The sequence below is a fragment of the Gloeophyllum trabeum genome (assembly GCF_000344685.1).
Source record: "Gloeophyllum trabeum ATCC 11539 unplaced genomic scaffold GLOTRscaffold_00013, whole genome shotgun sequence".
NCBI lineage: Eukaryota > Fungi > Basidiomycota > Agaricomycetes > Gloeophyllales > Gloeophyllaceae > Gloeophyllum > Gloeophyllum trabeum.
This window is the reverse complement of record NW_006920422.1, coordinates 208,477-235,324: the sequence shown is the minus strand read 5'-3', so window position 1 is coordinate 235,324 and position 26,848 is coordinate 208,477. Positions and strand designations below refer to the sequence as shown.

The following is a 26,848-nucleotide window of genomic DNA, read 5'->3' as shown; positions in this document are numbered from 1 at the left end:
TGGGGCGGGGGGGGGCGGTCATTGAGAATCATCCACGGTATCACTACCGATATGCATCGATAACTGCATTCAACATCCGGCATAGACAGGGACAGGGACACCTATGTCATGAGCAGAGCGCTAGTACACATAATGTAAACAGCCTGCGTAGGGTACTCAATGCCAGAGTCGTTTCGATCCGACTCGGAAGCATCTCCAGTGTCTTGTATCGGAAAAACTCAGAGATCTGTCAGGCATCCGACTACCAGTGCCAGTGTACACCATCATTCGTGCTCGCTCTCCGTGACATCTCCCCGCGCGCGTTCGTATCACCATGCCCGGACCTTATCTTTCACCCGAGCAACGAGCGCAAGGCCGGATCTGGGCCTACTTCATAGGGTGAACGTCGCAATCGAGAGCAGCATATCCTATCCATGCATCGAGGTCGAGTTCTTGCAGAGAAGGGAGGACGAGAGTCCGGAGAAGGCGGTCTATAAGGTATAAACCGACACCAACACCGACACCGACACCTGGAGCTGACGTAGAGCATGCATGTGGACCTTGTGGTTTTCAGGCGAGAGTGAGTCGTAGGCGTCACCTCCAGCAAAGCGCAATCTGCTGGACATTAGGTTAGGGCACCACGACAGGATGTCCAGACAATCATCTGCACGAGTGTTATCATCAAGCATGAGCTCCGTAAGCTTCTAGTATATCAAATATATAGGATACTGAAGGATCCCTCCAGAAGTGGCGATTTCGAAGCCTGGCGAGACAACTGACGTGACATGCGGGGGGATGGCGTGGCTACATCTTCCGCTAACTTGAGATCTTCAATTGAAAGGTGTAAACGGAAAATATGTATCTGCATGGCTCCTCTGAGAATACGAAGCTGTGAGATAGCGGCGAGTACTGGCCACTCGGCGCCCTCGGTGCGCCCGTCGTCCTAACCTTCAGCCGAAGCGGACCAGCCCCAAAATGCGCAAGCCACTCGTGAGCGAGCTTATGGCTAGAGGAGTGGACGTAGCCTCCTCGAGCAATGTGCAGGGTGAAGGACCTCCACAGTTGCTCGGTAGAGAGCGCAGTTTCCCTCCAGAAAAGACAGACCTGGAGGACTAGAGGAGCCTCGCGTGGATTTGGATAGATATAGAGTTGGTCGGGCATGCAAAGGATCAGGAATTTCGCGAGCACCTCAGAAGGCAGATTCCCCACAGGAGCTCGCAGGAAACCCACTGCTGTATGCATGCTGTGGTCTTCAAGCGCTAACTTGACCGACGGTATGCCAGACTGGAGAGCCGATTCCTAATGCTGCAGGCTGGTCATGCGTAGTGCCAGCTAAGCTTGTCAATTTCGATTAAAGAGGCGCCCAGTCTACCTCAGTGCGTCCTACAGGATATGTACTGGCCAGCTTGTCTGGTGCCAGTGGAGATATCCAACTGCGCAATGGGCAAGGGCGACGTAGCCAAACGTCTTCTGTATCCGCTGGGTTCAGGTTCAGAGCTAATACGGATGTCGCAGCATGGTACCGGGCTGTCCGGCGGTATACTGAGAGGAGATTCGAGAGATGGTGGTTGCAGTTAGGCTAAAACCGGCTCTTGTGTTTTTTTTCCCGCGTTATTCCACGTCGGATGGCGCTGGAATGGATCGGGACAAAGACACTTTCGTTGATAAGTTTCCAGCAAAGCTCACCGGAGAGGACTGGCTACGGTGCAGGCCTGATATTGTTTGGTCAGCTGAGTTCTATCCATCGCACTAAGGGGGCACATGTCTGCCCCTAGCCATGCTCGACTACACTGAAGCACATCTGAGAATGCAATTATTGGAAAGGGAAGGTACCAAACTATTCACTGTGCACTGACCCTACGAGTATCCGTTCCAGGTGTACCCACTAAGTACTCTAGTCAGGGAAACCTTCTCTTAGCCATCACGACAGCGGTCACCATTACGAGTGCCCGAGAACGGAGAGAAGGAAAGATGTGCGAGAGAACGTCAAAGATTCATTGGGCGACTCTTGTCGGTCCGCGTCACGTCACATCACATATCACGTGCGTGATCCAGACGCGTTGCGTTACGAGTTATTAGTATAGGTCGCGTTCCGCCGTCCGGTTTGTTCCAGTCTCTCGACTTCGGAACGCCTGAACCACAAAAAGCTATCATGACCACCGGGAACGAAAGCGAGCGTGCCTAGAAGCTGAACGGAGGTAGTGTTCATTGCTCCTTGACTTGGATGCGCTTGTACTTGCACGGTACTACTAGTAGTACTGTAAGAGAGTTCTCAAATCATGTCTACCTTCTCTAGGCTGAGAGACGGTCATAAGACAGCCTGAAGATTACGGATGCTATTCTATGTCCCCCATTCAAGTTCCCGAACCCACGCAGCTCCGACTCGGACGACGGAAGACGCAATGACTATTGCTCCCGGGCCGAAGGTGGTTCTCGAACAGATCTTCTATCCATGATCATGGAAGATTGAAGAAGCCTGCTGGGCAGTCCATGATGCATGACACACGATTCACAGAACTCTGTTTAGGACCTAGTATCTTACAGTTCATCAAGGTTTTCCTTTGCAAAGCTTAACCTAAGGTCTCTACGTAGGTATTTACACTGGCAGGCACCCTGTCAGCCCTCTGTGGATCTCATCAAGACCGAAATGAGGCCCCTCGGAATCGTCGGGGGCGCAGTATACCTGAGCACGACAGCCTTGAGCTACGCGAACTGCACCGCTGCTGTGGGGCTGATCATCAGGACCCCCCGTTTATTCACCAGCAAGTTGTCTCCCCGGTCGAAATGGTGGCAAGTTGCGCTGCTGCAAAGCTTCTCGCCACCTGCGAAGATTTAATACTGCTGGCTGTTCCTTCTTCGGCACGACGGGAATCATGCTTGACTTCGGCTCCTTGATCGAAGTCTTGACTGTTCTATTCGAACACAACGAGGACCGGCGCAGTGCCACGCCTTCATCAAAAATTGACACGGGGATATTAATGGTTCCTGTCTACTCACGTACCGAGACGCACTCTCTTCATGATGTTTTCACGCAACGTAGTTGAAGATTAGGTAACCTTCACTTCTCTAGGTTTGATGGCTTTCCCCCGTCATGTCCGAGGAGATAAGTCGAGAAAACGGGCGGGGAGGGGTGGTCGGAGAGTTCTAGGAGAAGCGCAGCATGATATAATCTTGTGATTGGCCCCGTAGCGCCTCACGATAAGACACTGCCTTGTTAATTGCCTACGAACTGCGAGTTCCCTCCCCTTCGCATCTGGATAGGCGTGCCGCAGTAAATCTGGAAAGGAAGATTCGTAGACCCACGAGCTTGGGTAGCGACGTCCATATTCCATGTGACTAACCCAGTGGTGTGAAGTGCTCAAAACACGGTAATCATCACTTACCTCGAGGGTGGCTCTGACAGATCCCTAAGAAATATGAGAATTCACAAACCAAGAGTGCAACTGGATCGGCCAGGCTTTAATACCAAAAGATAAGGATATGCGTTTATTAGAGTTTCCCTCGTTGGCAATCATACCTGGCTGGACCCTCCCGTCTGAACCTTGAAGGTCAGGTTACCACATCTTATCTTTGAGGATGCGACGAGGATCAGGAGTATGCCGATTCGTCATCGTGTGATGCGCACCGTAAGTTCAGCAGTCGTGCCGGGCTCGGGGCGCCGGGAGTTGTGGTCATCACGTTCATGCCAGAAGAACTGCTAGCAAATCAGTATCGAGTCAGATGCCGGTAAAAGATGTATGGCCACGCACATAGAAGCACTGGCTGAACGTCAACCCCGGAACTTCCGAGTCGATGACTGCGAATCCGTATAAGATGACCGAATCGTGATCCCAGACTTGACTGCCAGTGATTGATATGCCCAATCTGCTGGGCCCTGCGCACCGCCCTCCAATTAGGTGATAACCCCATCCCTCCCTAAGCCATCCATACCTGATATTGGCCTCATCAGTCTTCAACATATCTACCGTGTACAGGGGTAGAGGCTCACCGGGGAATTGAAGGATAAAATTCGACGCACGTTCAAACGGAGGTAATTGTACGCCCTACCACCGAGTAGCTTCCAGGCACGAAAATCTAGCAGGTGCTCGAGGTTCTCTTCGCGACAGCCTCAGCTTGTCTCCCTCAAATGCATCATTGGGTGGGCCATAACGCTGCCCTAACTCGTTCAGTGATAAAGCTGGATCAGAAAACAATCACGGCTTGAGAGGAGAAGTTCTCCAGCGGATCTCTCCACGGCCCACCTAGGATAACGAAATATACTAACTTAAGTCAGCGGTGTCGTTACATGGGGAAAGTGGAAGCACACAACATGCGCGGCCTGCAGGGTTGATGATCGAGACTTACAACAGGAAAAGAAGTCGCCCATGATAGCCCCAGGGAATCCATAAAATGGGCGATCCGCAGGCGACGCTGGAAAAACATCGCGACTAACATGGTTGAACTGTAGACATTGCTTGGACACATATAATCCTTGGGAATCCTTGCGATACGCAGAGACATCAACCCTGCCGACAGACTGGAGTATTTGGCAGCGGCTGGCCTCGTCTTAACAAAAATTGGGCCATGGGGAAAAGAACTGCCGAGAATTGGCGGTCCTAAGCCACAGGCAGGTCAGAGTGATGCTCGCGGCCAGAAGAGAGTGATGTTGCTTTCGTTGAGGTGGACAGGCTGAACAGGCGCAGGATTATAGACGGGATAGAGGGAACAGAGGCGAAATACTGTGGTATCAATATTCCAGCGCTTGCAGACGTATTGTCAATTTCAGCTGCCACCTTCGGGTTCGAGCCGGAGCGTCCAGCATTCATATCGGCACAGCGTCAGCATAATATTCTGAACCCGACAGAAACACGGACCACGGTATGATCAGAATGGGTAGCAGCGGAACCGGCGCAGTAGCCCACATTAGCGGCTCCTACAATGAAAAAAAAGATCACTAATCACATGGCCAGAAGGACCATTCCGATGGAACGACCTTTGTATTGTCGGCCGATGAAAATTCTCTTCGACAAATTCCGGGAGAGGTCAAGTAAGCTTAGGTTCGATACAACAAGATTCGCCATTTGCCGTCGGTCCAGGGAGCTCGCCGTAGCTCCAACAGCGGGTGGTGCCTTGGTGTAGACGAATGGTCCCCCGCGCTTGGTCCAGACTCCCGCAGTTGTATGGCGCGTTCCAGGGGCTGAGAAACCTGGCTCGTGTTGCTCGACGTGTCCAGCAATTTGGTGGAGGACAGTGGTATTGAGGGGCGAATCCTATCAAAAATCACAGGTCGAAGTGGCCACGGCAGCCAAGCAGAGAAATTCGCCAGAGACACAGACAACGGGCAGGTGGGATGTCGACCGAAGTGAGGACGATATTACAGCGGATATTGGCGAGACGATGGAGGCATGGGCGCCGAGGTCTCCGGATATCGGTGCCGGGGTGGACAAGTCCGGGTAAGGCATGGACAGATTTCTTCATTAGAGGCGCGCTACACGAAGATCATGATGCAGGTCAATGAAGTTGACTGCACGGGCATATCATCTGGATCCTGGAGAACGTTCACGCAACGACACTGGAGCGGCCATGCTTGATGGTCATCTTTGTTCATCGGTCCTAGAGATGAACAGAGAACCGGCGGCGGCGGCGAGGAGGGGCAATAAGCTCCAGATGTCGAAAGTTCCCATGAGATGACACTGAGAAGACGCACCTCTGGGGAGCGCACGTAACGGAGCATCAAAGCATACCAAACGCGGCTACAAGGTTTGGTGGTGCTCCCTGCGGCGACACGTGTGGAGTGATACGGTCTAACAGCACACGGCACCGAGGGTGTCAGTAGTATAGTGGATAACAGATACACATGTGATGCCTCCACACACACTTGCCACAAGGGAGGTTTAGTAGACCCGGTCGGCCTGGCCGCTAGGCCGGAACCCGGGCGATAGACACTACATGATTCAGCAATGTTTCGGCGTATGGGGCATGCTCCGGGGATCACGAACAATAGGCCCCACGCACGAAGCTTGTGGCCTGGGGGAAATGAATGCCGCCCCATCGAATTTCAGCGGCGCAGCCGGGAATGTGAAACATGGAAGCGAGGAAGTCGAGGCGCACGCTATCGAGTAAAATTCGCAACTCGAGGTCGTCGGCAGTCACTGCTACCTCCGGTGCATGGGCCCTCCTAGCAACCTCGCCTCCTCGGCACGACGCTCGACGACGAGACAATTTCAAAGAAATAAGCATCGAAGGACAAATGAGGAGGGCTGCTCGGCCATGTTGCTTACGTTTGCACCTCTGGGTCTTCGGAGTGAATGGTGGGCTGTCAATGCTGAGCTCGATCTGATTCTGCCCAACACGAAGTTGGGGAGGGATCTGTTGCGGCTTATCTGATAAGTCCTAGATGAATGGTCGTCAATTTGACACCTTACAATCGATGGCTGGCTCGGATGAGCGCTGCGAATTATGGTGCTATCCCGGACTTTTTGATATAATTGGCCATAGCCGTGTCATAAACTTGCTCTCGGTTTAAAGGTGATATTCCATGTGAGGGACGTCCCTCCAGTGATCTCGTAGAGCCATTTTATCCACTAGCAGACGCTCAGACTGCGCACTAGAAAAATCAGAAATAAAAGGATATCTGTTGCGACGACGACTTACTGACGCACGTGCGGTAGTACGCCGCACCTCTTCAATTCCCTTCCCAAGCTACGCAAGATGATACGCGTTATTTGTCAATAAACTTTTCCATACGACCAAAGTAAACGTTCAGGAAGACTTTGTTCCCCACCAATTAATGCTCGATCCGCCTACCTCATTACAGCGCCACCCTCCTCACCTCAGAAACGACTGGTCAGGGCTGTCACGCCGACCCCCGAGCCTCCGAAGCCCCGCCTTCGCTGTCGTTGTGAAGCCGGACGCGTTCCTGACTCCCGTCGGCGATGTCGTACAGCAACCATCCGTGACAGGCGCAACTGCTGTCAATTCCGATGAGATCCGCCGTAACGGCGCGACGATGCCACAAATCTCAGTAAACACGGGAAAGAAAAAAGCTAGGCGCCCTGACCTGGATCGTACATGTAGGGGGCCAATGGGGATGCGTGGGAGCGTAGAGGACGATTCAGAACCTCCCGGGATTTCCCGTGATGCTTCTCTGATGTCTTTTACTTCCGCGTATGCGCTCCGAACGCGTCTACTTTGAACTGTGTTAAGCAACTACGCGGATACGAAGCGACGAGACTGGCGCGCCAGTCACGCCACAGCGGTGGTCAACCGAAGTCCTGGCCTCGGATCGTGCGAAATCAATCTGTCACTCCCAGTAGCAGGGCTTTTCTCTCCCGACGACACCGACAGCTCTCAGCCACATGCGCTTCTGACTTCTGATCTCTCGCGGGCGCCAATGTTGAATATTGAATCCCTGCGATGGATGAATTGCTCGGGATCTCGTGCTGATAGCGCGGCCTGAGTGCCGATCGTGGTTCGCTAGGCCTCGTGACTACTGAACTGGCTGTGTGTCCGTCTCGGAGCGATGGCTTCCACTTGTGCTCCCTCCAGATGGACTGCCGGCGGTCCTGAATCCATCTGCCCCCTATGCCAATCCTAGGCTTTTCCGAGCTCATCCTAGTCCTCGTCACGCCTAGTCCACTGGTCAGCCCCCGGTGACCCGGCTACTTATCTTCCAGCTATCAGATAACATCCAAAACACCCTCCGTATACGTCATGCGCATCCAAACAATGAAACCGGACCCTCCTCCGGCCGGCGAGTGCACAACACTGGCAGACGATCACCCACCCCGACATCACCGAGCGCGATGATGCGATTCTGCTAGTGTCACGTTCTGTCAGCGCATCCACTGCGACTTCGATGTATAGGCCATCTTCCTCGGGATGCCTGGGGCCAGCTGCATGGAGCCAAGGGGTGCCACAACGGTGATTCTGCGCGTCGGAACTCTACGTAGCGTGTCCGCGGCCTGCAAGCTTCGACTCTGGGCGCGGGTCATCAATTTACTGCTTACTCGGGGGAGACACGGCCTGCGACGCGTACCTCCGCACTCCATACTCTAGTGCATACCGGCTTCATCTCCCTCCACGAGGGCCTGTGATCCGTCTGCAACGCGGCTTTACGTCGACGCCATGGGGCGAGCGCAACCCTTCCCCGAGGCCATCCCTCCAGCTATGTCATGCTGCGAGTCGGGGGAAGCAGGAGATCCCCTGGCCCCAGTCCGACGCGGCGCCTCGAGAACGCCATGGGCCAGTAAGTACACATTCCATCCCCCGCCTTCGCCTTCGCCTTCGCGCGTAGTCTCGCAAGATCCGGCTGGCGAATCTCGCAGCAGGGCCGTCCCTCACGCGCGCAGCCTGCGCTTCGTGGCCCCCCGCCAATCAGTTTCGCGGCGCCGGGATCTGTGGCTGGATCTGCGCCGGCGAATGCGAGCGCGTAATACTATTACTAACATGCAGCATCCCCCTGCCTGGTCCGGCGAGCCGTGCCCCCTGTCTAGACGTCCCTCGCCCGGTCGGTGTCAGGTAAGCTATGTACGAGCCCAGTCGGCGTCGGAGCCCGGGAGGCTAGCTAGCACTAGCCGGAGAAGCGCGAGCCGACGTTGGCAGCCTCGGACAGAACGTTCGCGTGGCATGCATCCAGCGGACGGGCGCCGACGCCACCCGCCGCGACCCCCGACGATCGTCTCTCGCACAACGGGTCCCAGCGGCATTGTGCCCGCGCGAAGGGGGTGCAGTGCGGAAATCAGAGGATAAGGTTACGTTGGCTGTCGGGTGTGCTAATGGCCTGGTGCTGGTGAGACTCTAATTAAGCTCGCGTGCGTACTAGCCAGCCCCCTAGCTCGCGCCGGTGTTCAAACGTCGAGATGAACCGGACGCTAAGTAGGTTAGTTCCGGCGAGTTGAACGCAATGGACCGGGTGCATTGGCTCGGGGTAAGGGCGCTGAGCTTAATTGTTGACAGCGTGCCCCGCGGAGGACCGCGCTCATGCTCGGGCGGTGAGAGCTCGTGGGTAAGAGAGCGTTCGATAGAAGCTTCGCGTGGACGTGGAGGTTGAGATACGTTACGCGGAGGGCTTGATACGTAGGCAAGGAGAGATAACAGTGTTTTGTCGGGGAGGGACACTGGACGCGCCAGCATTCGTTGATGCAGACGCTTGTTCCTGCCGGCGGTAGGGAGAGCATCGCAAATTTGCGAATACCAGCCCATCAAACGCGTGGGAGGCCATTTCCATATCACGGACGCTCGGGCGATGCCATTGGTCGGCTTCGGTGTCAAACGCCAGGACGCATTCATTCGGACGGAAGTAGATGGGCGTTCTCGATCGGATCCGCGCCCAGTACGTTTCATATTTGCGGCGAAAGGTGGACTACTGACCTGTTGACCCAGATCCCTGCGCTTGTTCTCCTGAGGCTGGCGCGCGTGATTGGCCGACGCGTCTGATCCGCGGACGTCCGGGGGATTCGCAGCGCGCGCTGCAATGAGCTAAGGGCAGGCCCCGGCGGCGCCCTGCGAGTGTATTCATGTTGCCATTATCCAAGCCAGACGACCGCATCGCATCGAAGGCTGGCGCAGAACAAGTCACGCAGACAGGCAGACCCTCGCGCACGAGTGACTAGTGACTAATGGCCCTGCTCCGCCGGCTGGGGTCGGCGTGGCGAGCCTCCCGCGTTTGTTTGCCCGTGTCTGCGCGCGTGCGTGCTGTGGCCGGACGGGCTGCTGTCCGATTCGTCTGCAGGCCGCAATCTGATGGGCGCGGTGCAGCTGTTGTTCGCGCTTCATTTCGCGGGGTGGAGGTGTCAGAGCGTAATCAGGCTGGATCATGGGAGGGGGATCGTCCCCTGGCGCCGGGGCTCGTATAAGTCCCCCCGGGCTGCATCTGTCTATATCACTTCCTTTCCGTCGCCCGGCGCTGCGTTTGCCTCGTCCCCGGCTCGAACCCGCCACATGGCGCTCACCGCCGCCTACGCTATGCTCCCCGACCGCCGTCTCAGCGCGCTCCTGCACCACCCGGCCCCGACCTACCTCGCCCACGCACACGCCCCGCTCGCCGCGAATGCCGCCACCAGCAGCACGAGCAAGGCGAGCTCGCCCGGCCACCCGCCGTCGCGTGGCTCGCCGATGGCCTTCCCCGCGTCGTCTTCGACGTCCTTTGCGTCCCAGTGGAACAGCAGCATCGGCCTCGAACGCGTCCCGGACACGTCCTACGGCCACTCTTCGATGGCCACCAACCCCACGCCCGCGTCGCTGTCCAGCTACCTGAACTCCAGCGCGTCGCTGAGCACCCATTCCTGGAGCAGCCACAGCAGCCAGGGCCCGTACTCGGAGCCGGGGCCCGGCGACGGCCCCAGCGCGTCGCTCCACGCAGTTACGCATGGCACGCTCTCGAATTCGCCCGGCGCAAACTCAAACAGCGCTGCGCCTTCATTCGCAGACGGCGGAGGTGCGTTGCGATTTCCATCATTCTGCGCTGTATACAGTCGCATCCGCATCAGCTGAGTCCCACCGCGGCAGGCAGCCCCAGCTTCGGTGATTACGCCCATGACCGATTTTCCCTGCCCGCCGCCACCAGCTCGACGCCCACCGCGAGCCCCCAGCCCCCCGCGCGCGCCGCTCATTATAGTCGCGTCCTGGGCCCCGGCGAGGCGCACTCGCCCCTGCATCTGCACTCCTCGTCCCAGCAGCACGCCTCTCTGGCGTCGATGGCCTTCGGCCTGCCCGAATCGTCCCAGCGCACTATTTTGGGCCACGGAGCCGCCGGTGGGGCCGGCGCCTCCTCCTTCTCCTCTGCCGCCTTCGCCCCCTCGCACTCGCCCTCGCCGCCCGCCGCGTCCGGCTCAAACTCGCCGTACGCGTTCCCGCCGCCGTCCCCGCCGTACCGCGCGCGCAGCTCGGGGCGCACGCACGCGCAAAATCATCATTACGCACAGGGGGCGGCGCTCTACGCGCTCCCGCCGTCCCCGCTGCCCGTCCTCCCCCCGCTGCCCCCCGCCCGCAGCCCGCCCCTGGTGAAGAAGGAGCCGCAGGACGGCTTCATCATCGAGGCGTTCTCGCACGCCGCGCCCGCGCAGCCCGCCGCGTCGTCGTCCTCGTCGTCGTCGGCGCAGCACGCCGAGCCCATGTTCCTCGACCCGCCCGTGAGCATCTACGCGCTCAACAACACCGCGAGCAGCGTCCCCCTCCGCGCGACGCAGGCGAGCAAGGAGATGCGCAGGATGATGGGCGTGTTTCGGTGCGTGCCGGGTTCCCTTCTTCCTGCTATCCGTTTCTCTCCTCGTGCACACTATACGGATGCGGACGCGGGCGCGGGCGCGTTACGATCTCGTCGGAGGTCGCGCCATACGAGCGAGGGTATTAATAGCGCCTTACTCGCCTCGTCGAGCCTTCTCTTCTGTCTGTTGGGCCCTGGGTCCTGCTATGATCCCCGATCATATCTGGACCCTTTGTGGCTATCACCCCCTTCCGCCCGCGGAAGCACAGATCGCCTCGCCCATTTCTGTGTTTATGAGGAAGACGCTGACTGTTTGGTTTCTCGCGGTGCAGGCTGGACCCGTTCGCGGTCACGTCTGGGGGCGTGCAGTTTGCGGGCGACGGGGGCGACCCCGAGGGCGGCGGGTGGCGCTACGAGGACGAGGCGGGCCCGCTGGCGGACGAGCCGGTGCTGTTGGAGTGGCAGGTGCGTTGAGCTCTCGCGTTTGCAGTGTATATGCGCGATTTGGTGACTGAGGAATGGATGGTACAGGTCGACGGGTGGGTGTGCGAGGTCGACCCGCAGGACGAGGAACAGGACCTCATTCCGTTCGAGGATATGGACGAGGACGTGGTCGAGGAGAGTTATCGGTCGACGCATAGCAGTCAGAATCACGGCCATAGCCAGCGGTGGAACGCGAGCTCGAGAGAGGAGCTCACGCTCGCGGACGACATCCTCTACCCCTCGGGAAAAGGTACGCCCCCTCTGCGCACATCCACATCCACATCCACATTCGCGTATTCACACCCCCTCCCCCCCTCCCCTCCCCCCAGGCCTACCGAATACGTACACGTACGCGACCACCTCCCCGCACACGCCCCTCGCCCTCCCCGCCGCGAGCCCCGTGACGATCCCGACGCCCGTCTCGCTCGCGCAGCTCTCCCACTCGCCGTCGATCGCGAACCTCGACCACCCGTCGCTCTCGTCGTACACGCCCGGGCCGTCGCTCTCGGGGTTCCTCAACCCCGCTCGGGGGCGGGGGTGGGAGGAGGGCGGCGGCGGCGGGGGGTATTATACGGGGAGCGGGGGTGGGGGAGGGAACGGCGGCGGGGGTGGGTATGAGGCGATGGGGCGGAGGGGGTGGTTGGGCGCGTGAGTTTGGTGGATGGTTGGAGTTTGCTATCAAGTTCATGGACGCCCGTGTATACGCCTGCGTCGCGATCGACCGGGCGCGCCGAGGGTAGGCGCGGGTGGATGCTTGGACGTGCAGTTTGGTTTTGGCGGGGCGCGGAGAGGCGGAGGGGTGGGTTTTGTGAGAGGATTGGGGGGGAGGGGGGGCGTATCTACGGAGAATATAGTTTCTTGGAACTCGTTGAATACAGGTGTCGTGTCGCTACATGCTTGGTAGGGCCTGGTAGTGCATGCAAGGAAGGAAGCCGCTGAAGAATTTCACTGTGGTATGGTGGCTTTGCTACGACTTCGACTCTCTGTGAATTTTCAAGTATCAAGTGTTTCTCGCATTTTAGGCAGAAGGCTTATATGTATGACGACTCCACGAAGAATAAGAATATAGATAACGAGGCTAGACAGTCGTGAACGTGCCACGGGCTGCAAAGCCGTACATGCGCTTTTCAACAATTAATGTCGGCAACCCACAGCTGGCCGCTGGGAACGAACATGACAACCTTCACATCTCTCCATCATGAAGTGAAATCAGAAACGTCTCCAAAAATTGCGCCCGTAGCCCTGGTGGCAGCGGTAATCGCCATGGGCGCTCGCTAAGGTGATCTGCGGTGTACTAAGATATCGGAGGCATCGCGCAGGTGTCTAGAGTCTAGACGTACGCTAACCATGCCAGTGACAGTCAAGCGCACCCTCTCATACGTCGCTTCGTTCATGCACCTCTATCCTTGAAAGCTTATATGGCAGGAACGGGCACGGTTGGAGAGAGAGAGGGGTACTTAGTTTGTTTGAAGATGGAACAGTCGTCGCACAAGGTTCGGCGGCTCTTCTTCCAGACATTCTCGAAATCATTGTTGGTCTGTCAACTGTTCCCACGCCACCGTGGCCTGTTGTGGCAACGGCGTAGGGTTAGGGTCAAAGACCGCTGGCGAAGCAGCTCAAAAGACGCAGCTGACTTGGAAGTGGAACTACACCAGCAGATGATCTAAAGAGAAATCTTGGTTTGTTCACGTCAGTTACCAGATACATGAAGCGGAGATTCCGACGCGTGTTGTGTCTGACCCGATATTAGGGTTAGTCAGGGGCATAGATTCGGAGTGACTGACTCACTTGAACAAGAAAGACGGATACAAAGCCTGCGATTACCCCGGAAGATGACGAGGCGATCACATCCGCATCTTCGCTGTCGGTGTGTACTCAGATGGCCGGAGCAAGACCAAGCTGCAGGGTGTTGATGATCCTCCGCGTTCTCGGGCTCGCACGCTACGAACAGCAAGAAAGAGGCGTGCGATGTAGACGGTCACGACAAACTTGAGTATATGAATTCATGACCCTGTCTTCCTGAATTCCCTACGAAGGAGCCTAACGACCGGGGACATGGCGACCTGCGTAGGTTACAGTCGCCCCGCTTGCCTGCCCGAGTTATTCCTGTCCTCTCTGAACCGAGCATCTCAGAAAGGGCTGGCTCGCACGTGAGCCGGACATACGGAGAAGAAAGGGAAAAAAGGCATGGCAGTGATTCGTGCGCCCAACAGGATCGGGCAACGCAACGCCTATTACTGGGCTTCCCTTCCGAAACGCGCTAGCTCGATGCTCCATGACACTTCCCGTCAAACAGCGACGTCCGTTCTGTGACCGTTGACAGTAGGCGTTACCTTTGGCTTTGGCGTTAGCGCATCCCGCACTTGGTGATGTGATGGCGCCGAGGAAAGTCCTGCGGCCGACGATCGCAGGAGAGGATTGCCATTGCCAGGCAAGTCGAAGTCGCTAGTCGCGAGGAATGTCGATCCTTGTCCAGATAAGATACCGATAGGAGCGTTAGATGGCGCGGACAGGAGTGGCGAATACAATAAAGTGGCCAAGCGCGATCTAGTACCGCGGGGGTCAAAGTTGTTCCTGATTGAGATGAACAATAAGAACCCGTCGAAGTCGATGGAGATAAGAGGCGATTTCTGGCCTCTCTTGCTCTGGATCGCGCTGCTAGTGGGAGTGTCCGCACATCATTCGGACCAGAGTTCTGCGTGATGCGTGCAGCAGGGTCTCGTACGCATGGCTTATCCGCCAAGGACTAACCGAAGGTAGCAAGATCGCCATGAACGAAACTCCGCGGATATACATAGCATCTACCAGCACCGCTGGAACGACTGCACAACCGCCGGAGTGTGGCCTGATAAGTGGTACAGGAACGGTCAACGGCGGGCGACTATCGCAAGAACGGAGCTTTAGCCTTTTTCCGCGATGACCTCGGTGAAACTGGAGAACGCACCAGTGAAGAGTGCTACACGAGGCTACTGAACGGCGAGGAACATGGAACAGCCGGGATCTTAACCAACACAACAGCGGTGCGTAAACGCAGCGTTCCCAACACCGGATCCAAGCGAGGCGGCGAGACCTGCTGACGCTACGCACCATCTAACGCTCAGTCACGGTAACAGAGCAAGGGGAGGCGGCGGCGGCGTAAAGAGACACAGTAGAGGCGTCCGTGACACAGGTTACAGTGGGAAGAAGAAAAGGCACAGTGTCTCTCAAGCATAAGTATTGTTTGACTGAGGGAGTTAGAACGCGTGAAGCTAAGATATTCCGCTCTATCCAATGGACCGCGGATAGAGCGAGCAAGGAGAGTAGATACAAGGCCAAGGGTCCAGGGAAACACCCGCTGCAGCGGGCAACCATGAGATGTTCGGGTGCAGACGCAGTGTGTGGTCGGGACAGACGTTTCCCCGGCGCACAGCGGAAAACCACATGTTATGCCGGCGCTTTACAGAACCGCGCTCCGGTGGAAACCCACTTCTGCAAGTGCCGATGCCGAGAAGATCATGAGTTCAACGCGCCTGCTGTTAATAGCCTCCAGCACCCGGCCGCCTCGGAACGTGGGGTAGTGGGGGATAGAGTTGGGCTAAGGTTGACTTTGAGCAGTCAGCACAACGTAAGGAACCGTATGCGAGAAGACGTCCGAGGTGATTGAGTGCGCGAGCTGTTCGAGGCCCTCTCCCTAGGTACGTGATGTTTGTATGAAAGATACCGCCACTGGGTGCAGTTCCTCGGGTCCGGTCGATAGCGTGGTGGCAGCGCCTTTGTGCTGTGGTGGTAACTTTGCAGGGAGAATCGGAGGCTGGAGTGTTAAATGAAATATTACGGCTTATGGGAGAGTGTCGCGGAGTTGGGGTGCAGATCTCCTAGATGCATGCCACGCGTTCGTCACTGGAGGTCTTCCTGTGAAGCAGCTATGGCTTTGTACGTGAAGTTTGAGTCAGATATTACAGAGAACGGTACATTTATCAGTGCAGGCTCCAGGATGACGCCAATCGATAAACTCGATACAATACAATGCTGCACTTACGGACCTCAAGTAGTACGGCTATTCTTGTGCGCTTCGGTCGCATGCTTGCACCTCAGGCACATGCCGCAGATGAATCATCTCTACTGCGTTGAAGAATGCTGCCGAGGCTGGTTACATCAGGGACATTCATCGTTATGTGAGCGAGCCTAAGCGTGGACGCGGTCAGTCACTCAGCGGCCTGGGGCCCTAGGCAAGGAAGGCACCCCTCCGGCGTACCGATAGAGATCCCAGCCGATCGTCCTTCCGTCTTGTGATGCCGATTATCATGCAGGGAGAAGTGAACTTTGTCATCCTTGCAAAGTCAATTGCTTGTTCCGCAAAAGGAACTAGAATGCAGAGCGCATCTTTGTCGACAATTCGGGACTGCCGTCACGGATGTTCCGGTGAGAGACGCAAGATAAAACATACCGCTGCGCGCCGACGTAGTGTTTTCCCCCCTTTCCCTTGCATCGCTCTCTGGTCACCGCCCGCTGCGATCCCAAGCAAGGCCCGGACGGCATCCCGCTGACAGTTTCAGGCAAGTTGTTTCCACGCGGTCTTTGCGTGGCTGTCCGATCGCCCAGTAGCCACGAGAATACATCTCGGCAACTCGCGACCCGTCAACGCTTCGAAATACAACACCGTCCAACAGGCACCTACAGCCTCCTCCTCCTCTGCTAACTACCTCTACTCTGCTTTCACTTTTATATACGCGCGGGCAATACTTCTAAATTGAAGACACGAAAATTACACTGTATCTCGTGAGGAGAGATGTGCAAGGTGCACGGAAACCTAGGAATCCGCGACAGTAGACGGCGCAGCGTCGACGTTGGCGGTCTTGCGCTCGCTCTGGCCCAGGAGGGCTTGGGTCATGGCTGGGGAGGCTGGGAGGACGAGGAGATAGGCGAAGCTCGGTTCGTCTTGTACGCACGGTCCCCCCGATCGACGTCTGACGCCCACTAATTGCTTCAGATACGCTGAGCTACTCAGCGACATGTATACGCACACGCAGTCACATACGTCTGCCGACTCTGCGCACGGGGTAATGTCAGTAGCTGTCCGTGCTAATGTCTGTCGGTCTCTATCCTTACGTGCTGTTCCTTAGATCCGAGATGCCCCTCACAGCAGAAGCGCGTAGACGTTTGATACGGTCTCTTGACAGCTGGAATTTTGAACCGCACAAGCTACCAGACGAGGAGATTATCGCTTGCACATTAATTCTATTTGAGTCTCTGTATCGCATGGAGGGGATGCAGGAAGACCTTAGCGTTCCCTTGCGTAAGTTGCATTGCTGCTATCGCTTACCCACCTTAATCGCTACTAGAACGACTCTCCGATTTCTTACACCATCTAAGACACGTATACCGCCAGCAAAACTCTTATCACAACTTCCACCATGCTCTCGACGTTCTCCAAGCTACTCACATTTTCCTACACTCGTCGAACATCGTCCCACCTGTATCCATACTATTAAATCCAGATGACGGACCCTGGCGGCCAAATCAGGATGTACCTCGAGATCCCCTCCTGGCCTGCCTTACCAACGAAGATCTATTCGCCCTATACGTTGCCGCTATTGGCCACGATGCCGGTCATCCCGGATTTACCAACAATTTCATGGTATGTTGTTGTCTTAACTGTACTGCTGCCTTTGATTCATCTTGTCGTTAGAAAAATGCCAAGACCCCTCTATCCATGGTATATGACGACCGTTCCGCTCTGGAGCAAATGCACTGCGCGCTCTTGCTCAAGCTGATGCGTAATGATGGTCTCGGCCACCTCCTAGACCGTCCGGTTCGGGGACCCCAGTTTCGCCGACTATTACTTCAGACAGTGCTTGCGACAGATATGAGCGTCCACCCCGAGTTCATGGATCTCTTCAAGAACCTACTGGCCGGTAAAGAGACCGACGTCCGAAGACAGAAGGTTCTGATCTGCCAAGCGCTCATCAAATGTGCAGATATAAGCAACCCTGTGAGTGTCGCCTCGGGGGGTTATCAACGGATGTATTCATCGCTGTCTTCAGTGTCGACCGATGAGCGTGTCGCGTCATTGGGCTGCTGCTCTAGCGCAAGAATGGCAGAATCAAGCGCTTTTGGAACGACACCTAGACTTGCCGCTTTCGGTACAGCCCTCCGTCGACCCCCTGAGCGAAGCACGCTCGCAAGTATGGTTCATCAACACGTTTGCGAAGCCTCTCTTCGATATGACGGCGTCTGGCGTACCAGGTACGTGGGCCCGGGTCGGAGCCCTTAAGTATATCCACTCAAGCTCATCTACGTCTATAATTAGAGATGGCCAAGTTTGCGCTGCAGTGCTCAAGCAATCTGCAGACGTGGGAAGCCCGCTGCGCGGAACTCAATGTGCATGAAGACGCCGCGCTGGAGGACCCAGAGCGGTCAGCGACCCCCGCGCGGATGCCCGAGGACTTCCTCACCGTCTTCCCCCTGACGCTGCCCTCGGATTTCCTGCTGCCGCAGATGGTGCGGCCGTGCGATGCATGGAGGGCGGTAGGGAAGACGTTCCAGGACGCGTCGACGTCGGACGTCTCGTCGGAGTCGCGCTCGTCGGATTCGCGATCGTCGTCGCCGACGCGGTACAGTGTCCAGCTGACGACCGTTGGCGCGGTCGCTCCCTCGTCGCCGCCTGCTACTCCGTCAGAATACTCGGCGTCGTCCATCGTCTCGCCCCAGTCTGAGGTGTTTGATTTGTTGCATCCACAGAATTCCACGTATGTTGGAGGGAACTCAGCGGGCAGCGACGCGAACGCTGCTATACGCGCCGCCTACAAGGCGAGTGTGCGCAAGAAGAAGAGTTTCCACAGGAACTCGTGGAATCCCTCGGGGGCCTTCTCGGCACCCCATCCTGCAGTTGACGGAGCCCTGCCCATGTCACCTAGGCTCCCGTGCTCAGGCCCTCCCTATTCTTCCAGTCACGCGGCCCCGCCCCTGCTTGTTGCGAGATATAAATCTGCGTCATAGCATTGTGGGTGTCCTTGACTGATTATTCTGGCTTGTGTTTCCCTCCGGACTTCTTGCCGTGTATTATTGCCTGCTATCTGCGACTGTGGTCCCTTCGATTTGTTTCTATCCATTTCGTTCGGTTTTTGCTCTTGTATATATCAGTAGGATGTAAGGATACTCGGGTCTCAATAGTATATCCTACCGGCTGTAGAGCATTGTTATAGCACTAGCATGTAAAGTCAATGGCTGTTGCACAATATATGTATTTCGATCATCGTCGGACCGCGCCCGGAGAGTGCCTGGTGCTAAGCTACTGATCCTCCCTGAGATATGTGAATTGAACCTCGAAGTGTGTGGAGTCACCCGTAGAAACTCCGGGGTTCAGAGGGCGCTCTTTCTAGATTTGTGTCCTTCGGGAAGCACCGTTGCAAGAGTGTACCGATTATCCCAGGATGCGGCGACTTGAAGGGTGATTCACCGTAGTGCGTCCTCGGACCACTTGCCAATCCACCATCTGCACATCGTCTTCCTGACACCAAGGTTCTCCTTATCTAACCCGCGGCCGCGGACGGGGAGGGTTCCCAGCCACTTGCTCTCTTCGTCGCCTTCCTCCCACAGAAGACCCTCGCGCTCGGCTGCGCGCAAGAAATTGTCACAGACCTTGGGCGGGGTGTATTTACCAGCCGCGACGTACGTACGCGCAGTCGGTGACCTGAGAAGAAGGGAGATGAGCGACGCGAGAAGTTCGGAGTGGGAGGCGTCGAAATGGAGAAGGTCCGAGAGTATCACGATGTCGTAGCCCTGCCTCGCGGGAGAGAGGTCCCTGGAGGATAAGCGGTAAGAAGCACGCGAGGGAAGAGCACGGCGAACTAACAGAAGGGGGGAGACGTCTTTTCCCCAGTCGTGTCCCAGGCAGTGGACGGCGCATCCATTGGTGACGTGTGCGCGGTTGCGTTCGAGACTTTGCGATAGGTTACGTAGAATTGCGTCGTCGGGGTAATCTGTGATTACCACCAGAACGGGCGGCTCCGCGAGCGTGGATGCGAGTAAGGATGGAACAGCACACCCTGCTCCCAGCTCAACCACTTGGGAGTTATTCATTAACGGGGTGTGAAATACGGCAAAGCCACAACGGAGAGTCACACGTACTAGATCGGCGTTCAACTGGGATGATACCTCGCTCTATGTGTTCGGCAAGTAAGAGTCCTGGGGAGAAGAATTGGTCCGCCATGAGAGTATTCGCCTTAGCCATGTGCATATCCAGATTGAGTACCTAGGGTCTGCAGTATGCGGGAAACCATTTTGTACCTTCCCTTCCTGTCTTGCATTCTCAGATTTTTACTACAGTCGAGTATGGCCAGATGCTAACCCTTGGAGCGACAGATAGAGTCAGGGGACCATATTGGATTACGTCTTCGTCGTCCCCGTTCGTATCTCCCGAACATCTGTCGAGATATTTGAACGAATCAAGGTAAGTGTCTTCGTCCATTCCTGCGCCACCGGAGGCGATGTTGAAGAAAGATAGAATAGTGTGGGAAAGTCATGGAGAACGTTCAACGCATGGAATTGCAGACATCCTCTCTGATCGCAAGTTTCCAGTAGAACCCGCAGCCAACTTGGTATCATTCTGCGATACCTACATCGTGATATCGGGCTTAAGTATACGGTACGTCTGCATACCAGGGCGCAATATTTGTCTACCGGGACTCGGCCGGTGATCGTGTGGCCGGGAAAGCAGGACATCGTGTGGGACGGAGCAAGGTAGGCTGTATATTTATTGCTGCAGCATCTTTCAGAGATGAGATATACAGCTTCACTGATGCTGTCGACACTGAACTTGCAGCACCAATCATTCTTCCCGTGACTCCGTCGATATAATCGGTCTCATTGCTGGGAGCCTAAACACACTTCAAGTCATGAATTGCTCCAACGTAAAGTCACGAGCCCCTGTAGAAGATTTGCCTTTTGAAATTCTTGGGAAGATCTTTACCCTCTGCCTTCCAGATGACCTCTATATCGAGCTCAATCCTCGCAATGCTCCCCTGCTCCTCCTGCAAATCTGCCGTTTCTGGAGGGACACTGCAATATCTACCGAGCAACTGTGGAGGTCCCTTACTTTCCACGTTGCTGAAGGAGGGCATGTCAGCTCCTCTTACCATAAGCTCGCGCAGGGCTGCCTTGCGCGCTCTGGGGCTGGACCGCTCCGTCTGCAATTTAGGACTACGGGAACCTCCAGGAAGCCAAGTGTCCAGTACACGCCGCTTTACCGTATTCTCCCATGTTCGCAGGAGGTGCACAGATGCGTGTCACTTTGCCTAGTCCTTCCATTTGAAGAGCTTGAGGAGTTGGAAGGTATGGCCGCACCGTCCCTCCCGCTTTCTCTACGTGCCCCTTCAGGCTTCGACCCCGCCAACCCTCAAGAGCTCCTTCAGCGTCCGATGTATAGGCTATATCAAAAACTTACGGAGCTCGTGCTTGACGATATCGATCTTGCAGACCGCTGTCTAGACGTTCTCACGTGGTGCCCCAATCTACTTTCTTGTACCTTGCGCTTCTCTGAATCCTCCGACTACGAGGCCATTGAGAGTGCAGCGCATAAGATCAATCTGCATGCTCTCCACCACCTCGAAATCGACATCAGCTTGGGCTGTGTGGACGACGTCCTCCTGACGCTCACACTTCCTTGCCTGCGCAGCTTAACCCTCACAGTCAACGGCATGATCTCGCCCTGGGGGTTGTTGTCCCTGCTGAAACAGTCACAGTGTTCTCTGCGAGAGTTGTCCATCAAAGGCATGCGGGCCTTCTTTGACAGCCGGGATGACCTCAACGAGCTGCTTACGCTCATGCCCGACCTCACGTATTTGGAGTTGGAAGGTGAAGCCGATGAGGATTGGATTGGCCTCGAAGCATTTGATATCTTGGAAGGCACAAACATCGATGTGCTTGCTTTTGACCCCCCTAATAATCGCCGGCCGCTTCCGCTACTAGAGAGCCTTCGGTTCGCAAGTCCCTCACACGACTTACCGGAAGCAGGCGCCATTCAGGAGATGCTGCTCTCTCGAGTGCTGCGTTCACCCAATGAACCGGACCCGGCGTTGCGCTCTGCTCGTATTGTCGTGCTGATGGAAGATACTGTTCACGTGTGGTCGTATGAGCAGGAGCACGGACATGTTATGGAGAGCGAATACGAGAGGATGGAGTACCCTGGTTAGATTGCTCCGAGGACCGAGACAATGCACCGGAGATCCTTCTGATCAAGATGACTCTGGATTTGCGGGTGCGATGATAGTGGGTGAGTATGAACGATCCAGACAGTTCCATGATACACTTGACCCCAAATTATTATTGCGACTGGCGCCTTCCCCGCCCATCACGCATGTTTGCCAGCGCAGCTTGTAGAGTAATTTTGTACTCACGCCAGTACCTTCCGGCTTCCGTTGTACACACTCACTCATGATCCGCTAGCAGCATTATTAAAATTGTATTGATAACCCTAGAGAGCATAGGGATGATTCCTCGGCAGTAAAACCCTTACAATTCAGTACGGTACAATTGGGTACAATTTACTAGTGATGCGCGCTCGCGCTGAGTTGCTCGCGAAGCGTAACGTGGTGTGGCACGACACGTCATGTGGCACAGCTGGTGCACCATGCACACCAACCTTGCATTCATACAGCTTAACTTACTGTATTTCGTGGCATGTTTTGTGATAGGTAGGGCAATTAAATAGGTATCATTGATTCTGGAACCTTTTCAGACTCAATTCGAAGATATTTAAAGCTCTGTAGCAACTTATAGCTGGCCCTTGGTCTTTGTGGGTCCCTCAGCCACCGGGAGTAGAATTTGTACATGTTTGCCGCGGACTTCTGCCCTAGTGAAGAATGGCTCGCTTCGCTCGCAATAAGACGTAGAAAACCATGAAGAGAACTGTGTAACCTAAGTTAAGTATCAGCTTGACGACTCGGAGAGCTGGCAGAGGCTGGCGCGTGACGGGGACGCGACACCGTCGACTGACTCGACTGGACAATGAAGGCAATTGTGCCGTCGAAAGGGCGAGGTATTATAGGACAGGTCAAGGCGTGCTACACGCTGTCTCTAAGATCTATGATTAATCACGTCTGATACTACTTCATCCAGCTTCCGGTTGTTACTGTAGACATTGTTTATGATCTAGCCTAGCCTGAGTGAAGCGTAAGCATGGCTCAGGCCATACATCGCTCGCCCGCTCCCGTAGAGGAGCTGCCTTTCGAGACACTCGCCAAGATATTTACGATCTGCCTCCCTGATGACCTATATATCGTCCCAAACCCTCGCAACGCGCCGCTGCTCCTCCTACAAGTCTGTCGTCTTGTAACGGGCACGGCGGTTGCGAAGACAGCGCCCGAACACCTAGGACCAGAATGCGCGGCGAACGAGGCGCAGACAGACGAGAATGAAATATTCAGGTGGAACGACTGGTATGGGCGCTGGCCCTGGGGTAGGTGGTCGGCGTCACCGTATGGGGGGCACCGGGGAGGCGTCGGTGGTATGGGAGCGAATCGTGGATATTGAGATGCGGTCGCGGATTTGCCAAACGATGCGCAGCATAGCACATTACCTCTGTAATGTAGCGGAGCCTTAGGCGGCGTGTATAACCATGTATCCTTATACTGTTACCCAAGACAAGTCGGTGAGTTACCTTTGCGCTAGGTCTGGGCAAATGATCCCATCTGAATTCACCAGTGCGATCGGGAACCGTAGTAAGCGCCGGTCATCTTATATATGATGTGCTTACAGTAGTAAAATACAGTACAACATTTAAAAGGCCACGTTCACACATCACAAGGACAGATACAACCGTTTCGCAGACAGGGTCTACTGTTCGGCGCTTGGTATATCACATAGATAGCGTAGACGGTCGTCGTGATACACTGGACCCACTCGCCCTTCGTATGGTAACTCGCGAGCATCTCGCAAAGGCCGAGCCCAGAGAGTGCCGGGATCCGCTCGCACTTCATCCGCCCAGACTTCCATCTGACGTTGGGAGGTAACAATTGACAAAACCCCATACAGCCCTTTGCCGTCCTTTAACAACGGCTCAATCCAATCTTCGGGGGATTCCACCTCCGAGCTTAAGCTCATGGCGCGCCCGAAATCAAACATGACGGCGCTACCTAGATGTATCTTGGGCACGAGGACATTCCTCCATGAGATGTCGTAGTGGGCCACGCCTAGGCAGTGCAAAGCGTAGACGGACTTAGTCAACGTCGTCATCTTCGGGGTCATGATATGTGGTCAGACTCATATTTTTGCTGTCCATAGTACGAATCTGACTCACGAATTTATGGGTCTGTTCCTGGTTGGCCTGGCCTCCGTACATCTTACAGTAGGTACCGGGAGTGACTCCGTCAATATATTCGATGATATGAGTACACGCCACACTCCCGCATGGCAACTGAACCTGGAGTCAACACCAGCCTTAGCAAAACATATTGTACGCAACATCCAGACTTACGTCGTAGAATCCGTAGGAGTATGGAATGATCGTTCCTCGAGCAGACCGGAGGCGCTCATACGCCCAGGCTTCTCTGTGGGATACTTCCTCCTGCAGCGGATAGTCTTCATCCAGCACGTTGTCATACTCCAGCCATTGTGGCTCGGGAAACAGAGATCCTTGGAATAGTTTCGCAACGACCGGAAAAACCGTCCCATCTCGACAGATTGCATCGGCTTTCCAGACTTGAGCGAATTTCTCCAGTCCGGTTGACAATGGTTGGCGAAGGATAACTTCAAATTCAGGTAAGGATCTTCCGTCCAGGCGCAGCTCGATAACATAGCGCCTCCGATGATGAGGTGCATATGCGTCTCTCGCCGTCTCATTCAGTGGAGCAAGGACTTGTCCGAGGTAGGATGTTTGGTTCACTTGATATGCAGGGTGCGGTAGAAAGTCGAAGTTGGGACTGCCGACAAAGTGCAGATTGTGGTCTTGCTTTAGAGGCGACTCAAGACTGGCTGTCTGTCGTCTCCGAAATTCGTCGAGCAGACCAATGTATTCAGAGTGGCTTCGAGGATACTGGACGTTCCAGATTAGACGAGCCATGGTCATTGCATCCTTTCCTCAGCTGGAGAGTGAGCTTATAGCTTGACGCCGGGTTATAGTCTTGTTGTAGACAGTCTGAGCCGTACCGGTGATGTTGCATGCCAGATCCCCTCGCCGACACCTTGTCTTTGTATGAAACTGTAACAATTACAAGCTTGGAAATGCCGCCGCCACTGCAGCTTTATAAGTCACGGGTAAATCGGCCAATTCTTGCGCGTACGAGATCCGTCATACTGCACCATGGCCATTAATTAGGCCACTTGCCTCTACCGTGACTAGTATGGATTAGTTTGGTGTCTCATTACTATTAGCACCGGCACCGTTCCAATTCACTGGCAACCCTCAGTAGGATTCGCTCGGATAGGCACTGACATCGATCGACTCGGAGAGGTCGGCTTGCTTGTATAACTGATATCAAGCCGACCTCCCCGAGTCCTTCACTGGCCTGCAGTTGTAACTCGTGGCAGGCAGTAGGACACCGGCGACTCGTCTCCTGGAAGCTGTATAGTGATCGTTCATGTTGCGATCTCGGGTTGGATCTTCGATGACCCTACTAAACAATAGTCTTGCCCAACTGGCCTTGTCCTGGCACTTCGGACACCAAGTACTGGCGCAAGGTACGTTGTTCTCCCCTTGGGTGCGTAGACTCTGGAAGGCTGCGAGGATCGGAGCTCCAACTTAGTGAGAGAGACATACACACGTCATTCGTATGCACACATTATTGACTGACCCTGTGTTTCATCTCCTACATAGAAATGCGGAAGGTTGGGTGTCCTTGTTTCCGACAAGGTTAGGCCCTATCATGGTATGTCTTGATTCTGTGCATCAACACACAGTGTTTTGTTTCATGACTGAGGATGTAGATACGTGCTTGATGTCGAGGACAATCCTTGATGTGTGAGCTCCATACTAGTAAGTAATCATATTAGGGCAAAAAAGCACAAGGTTTCTTGTACTCCCTGACATTCCTTGCTTCAAATAAGAACATTCTATAGCATAAAAGGATGCATCCGGGGGGAAGGGCAGCAGATCCAGTAAAGTCACCCCCATCCTTACTTGTGTCCCTCCTTCAAGAATTGTGGTTTACAATGCCTGTCACACCAGTATTGTGTACCTCAGCCAATGAATTCGCTCATGCGCAACTTGCATATTGCAAGGAGACCCTGAGCCCGGTGATAAGCCTCAGGATCATCTGACCCCCGAAAACGCGGATTCAGCACATCATACAAGCGCCCCGGAGCTTATTCGACACAGCGCTCGCACGCCTCTAGACTTCTATGGGCTCTAAAAGACTTTTTCTATTTAGCTCCGGACTTCCCAACATCCTCGAGGCGTACTCGGACCCATTCCGCGATTTATCTCCGCGCACCGAAGCTCCGGAGTGACTTAACCAATGCGACTTCTAGCTGCATTAGCTCCGGGACCCGCGGACACTTCTATCGAGGGGCATCTTCCTCATGCCCACCCTCCAGCACTCACTCCCCCTCGTTTCCGTCAAGATACCGAAGGTGCGGACGCATAAGAGTCACCATAAGGTCAGCATCAGTCAGCAAACGGCCGGAGGTAATTAACACGTGACCGGCGTGTCGCACGGAGTGATGGGACCGCTTGGGTCAGGTGGCGAAGCGTCGAGGCGACCTATAGGGGCTGGAAAGAGCAAGTGGGAGCGCAAGAGAGTCGTATGGTATATGGTATAGCGGAGGAAAGTGCTGAGCAATCCTGTGGGTAGCGGCGTTTATTTGTTATTTATCTCCGAACGGTCGCAAAGCCATTCCTGTAGTATAAATTGTACAAAGTAGCATACAGAAAAATAAGTTTCGACTTCACCATCTCAGAGAATTAGTGTTACGATCTCAGCGACTCGAGAAGTTCGAAAGCGTCGAACCTAGCGAATTATAACCGATCCTAGCTTTGCCAATAGGCCTGACTCGTTGAGTGAATTATCTCCGCCATCGATTCAATTAGCTCCGGTGAGTCTCACATAGCGAAATAAAATTAACCAAGTTTCTCTAGCAATTTCTACTCCCGTGGGCCCGAACCTACACTCGGTTTCGTGGTTTGCGACTTTGTCTGCGATTTTCCGGAGATAAATACTCCGGAGCGTCCCTTAGTGTTTGTTTCAGGCGTCAAGGTTTTGTTTATTTTTCTAGGTCTTCCTACGG

At 55.1% G+C, this 26,848-nt stretch overlaps 7 protein-coding genes across 7 annotated transcripts; 3 read left to right on the top strand and 4 right to left on the bottom strand.

Annotated features, from left to right (window-relative positions):
- Nucleotides 1-3,193: 3,193 nt before the first annotated feature.
- GLOTRDRAFT_95744 (uncharacterized protein) lies at nt 3,194-7,571 on the bottom strand (the record flags this gene model as incomplete). The annotated part of the gene is made up of 16 exons (XM_007871074.1): nt 3,194-3,256; nt 3,283-3,315; nt 3,363-3,386; nt 3,497-3,547; nt 3,605-3,673; nt 3,729-3,940; nt 4,324-4,495; nt 4,833-4,891; nt 4,952-5,228; nt 5,666-5,667; nt 5,703-5,733; nt 5,974-6,164; nt 6,240-6,351; nt 6,621-6,660; nt 6,791-7,167; nt 7,317-7,571. The coding sequence occupies 16 exons, from the start codon at nt 7,569-7,571 to the stop codon at nt 3,194-3,196; spliced, it is 1,968 nt and encodes a 655-aa protein (XP_007869265.1).
- A 554-nt stretch (nt 7,572-8,125) lies between these two features.
- Nucleotides 8,126-8,666, bottom strand: GLOTRDRAFT_95743 (uncharacterized protein; the record flags this gene model as incomplete). The annotated part of the gene is made up of 2 exons (XM_007871073.1): nt 8,126-8,367; nt 8,492-8,666. The coding sequence occupies 2 exons, from the start codon at nt 8,664-8,666 to the stop codon at nt 8,126-8,128; spliced, it is 417 nt and encodes a 138-aa protein (XP_007869264.1).
- Nucleotides 8,667-9,900: 1,234 nt separating this feature from the next.
- On the top strand, nt 9,901-12,739 carry GLOTRDRAFT_95742 (uncharacterized protein; the record flags this gene model as incomplete). Its single annotated transcript, XM_007871072.1, has 6 exons — nt 9,901-10,396; nt 10,468-11,185; nt 11,497-11,629; nt 11,696-11,897; nt 11,977-12,295; nt 12,670-12,739. The coding sequence occupies 6 exons, from the start codon at nt 9,901-9,903 to the stop codon at nt 12,737-12,739; spliced, it is 1,938 nt and encodes a 645-aa protein (XP_007869263.1).
- A 3,546-nt stretch (nt 12,740-16,285) lies between these two features.
- GLOTRDRAFT_80217 (HD-domain/PDEase-like protein) lies at nt 16,286-18,625 on the top strand (the record flags this gene model as incomplete). The annotated part of the gene is made up of 8 exons (XM_007871071.1): nt 16,286-16,558; nt 16,617-16,691; nt 16,750-16,922; nt 16,969-17,264; nt 17,316-17,618; nt 17,671-17,872; nt 17,937-18,127; nt 18,254-18,625. Exons 1-8 carry the CDS (start codon nt 16,416-16,418, stop codon nt 18,623-18,625), a joined length of 1,755 nt encoding a protein of 584 aa, XP_007869262.1. The 5' UTR covers nt 16,286-16,415.
- A 456-nt stretch (nt 18,626-19,081) lies between these two features.
- GLOTRDRAFT_132185 (uncharacterized protein) lies at nt 19,082-19,859 on the bottom strand (the record flags this gene model as incomplete). The annotated part of the gene is made up of 3 exons (XM_007871070.1): nt 19,082-19,430; nt 19,482-19,692; nt 19,757-19,859. 3 exons carry the CDS (start codon nt 19,857-19,859, stop codon nt 19,082-19,084), a joined length of 663 nt encoding a protein of 220 aa, XP_007869261.1.
- A 664-nt stretch (nt 19,860-20,523) lies between these two features.
- On the top strand, nt 20,524-21,819 carry GLOTRDRAFT_95739 (uncharacterized protein; the record flags this gene model as incomplete). The annotated part of the gene is made up of 1 exon (XM_007871069.1): nt 20,524-21,819. One exon carries the CDS (start codon nt 20,524-20,526, stop codon nt 21,817-21,819), a length of 1,296 nt encoding a protein of 431 aa, XP_007869260.1.
- Nucleotides 21,820-23,461: 1,642 nt separating this feature from the next.
- GLOTRDRAFT_132183 (uncharacterized protein) lies at nt 23,462-24,686 on the bottom strand (the record flags this gene model as incomplete). Its single annotated transcript, XM_007871068.1, has 3 exons — nt 23,462-23,860; nt 23,925-24,047; nt 24,102-24,686. 3 exons carry the CDS (start codon nt 24,684-24,686, stop codon nt 23,462-23,464), a joined length of 1,107 nt encoding a protein of 368 aa, XP_007869259.1.
- Between the last annotated feature and the right edge of the window lie 2,162 nt (nt 24,687-26,848).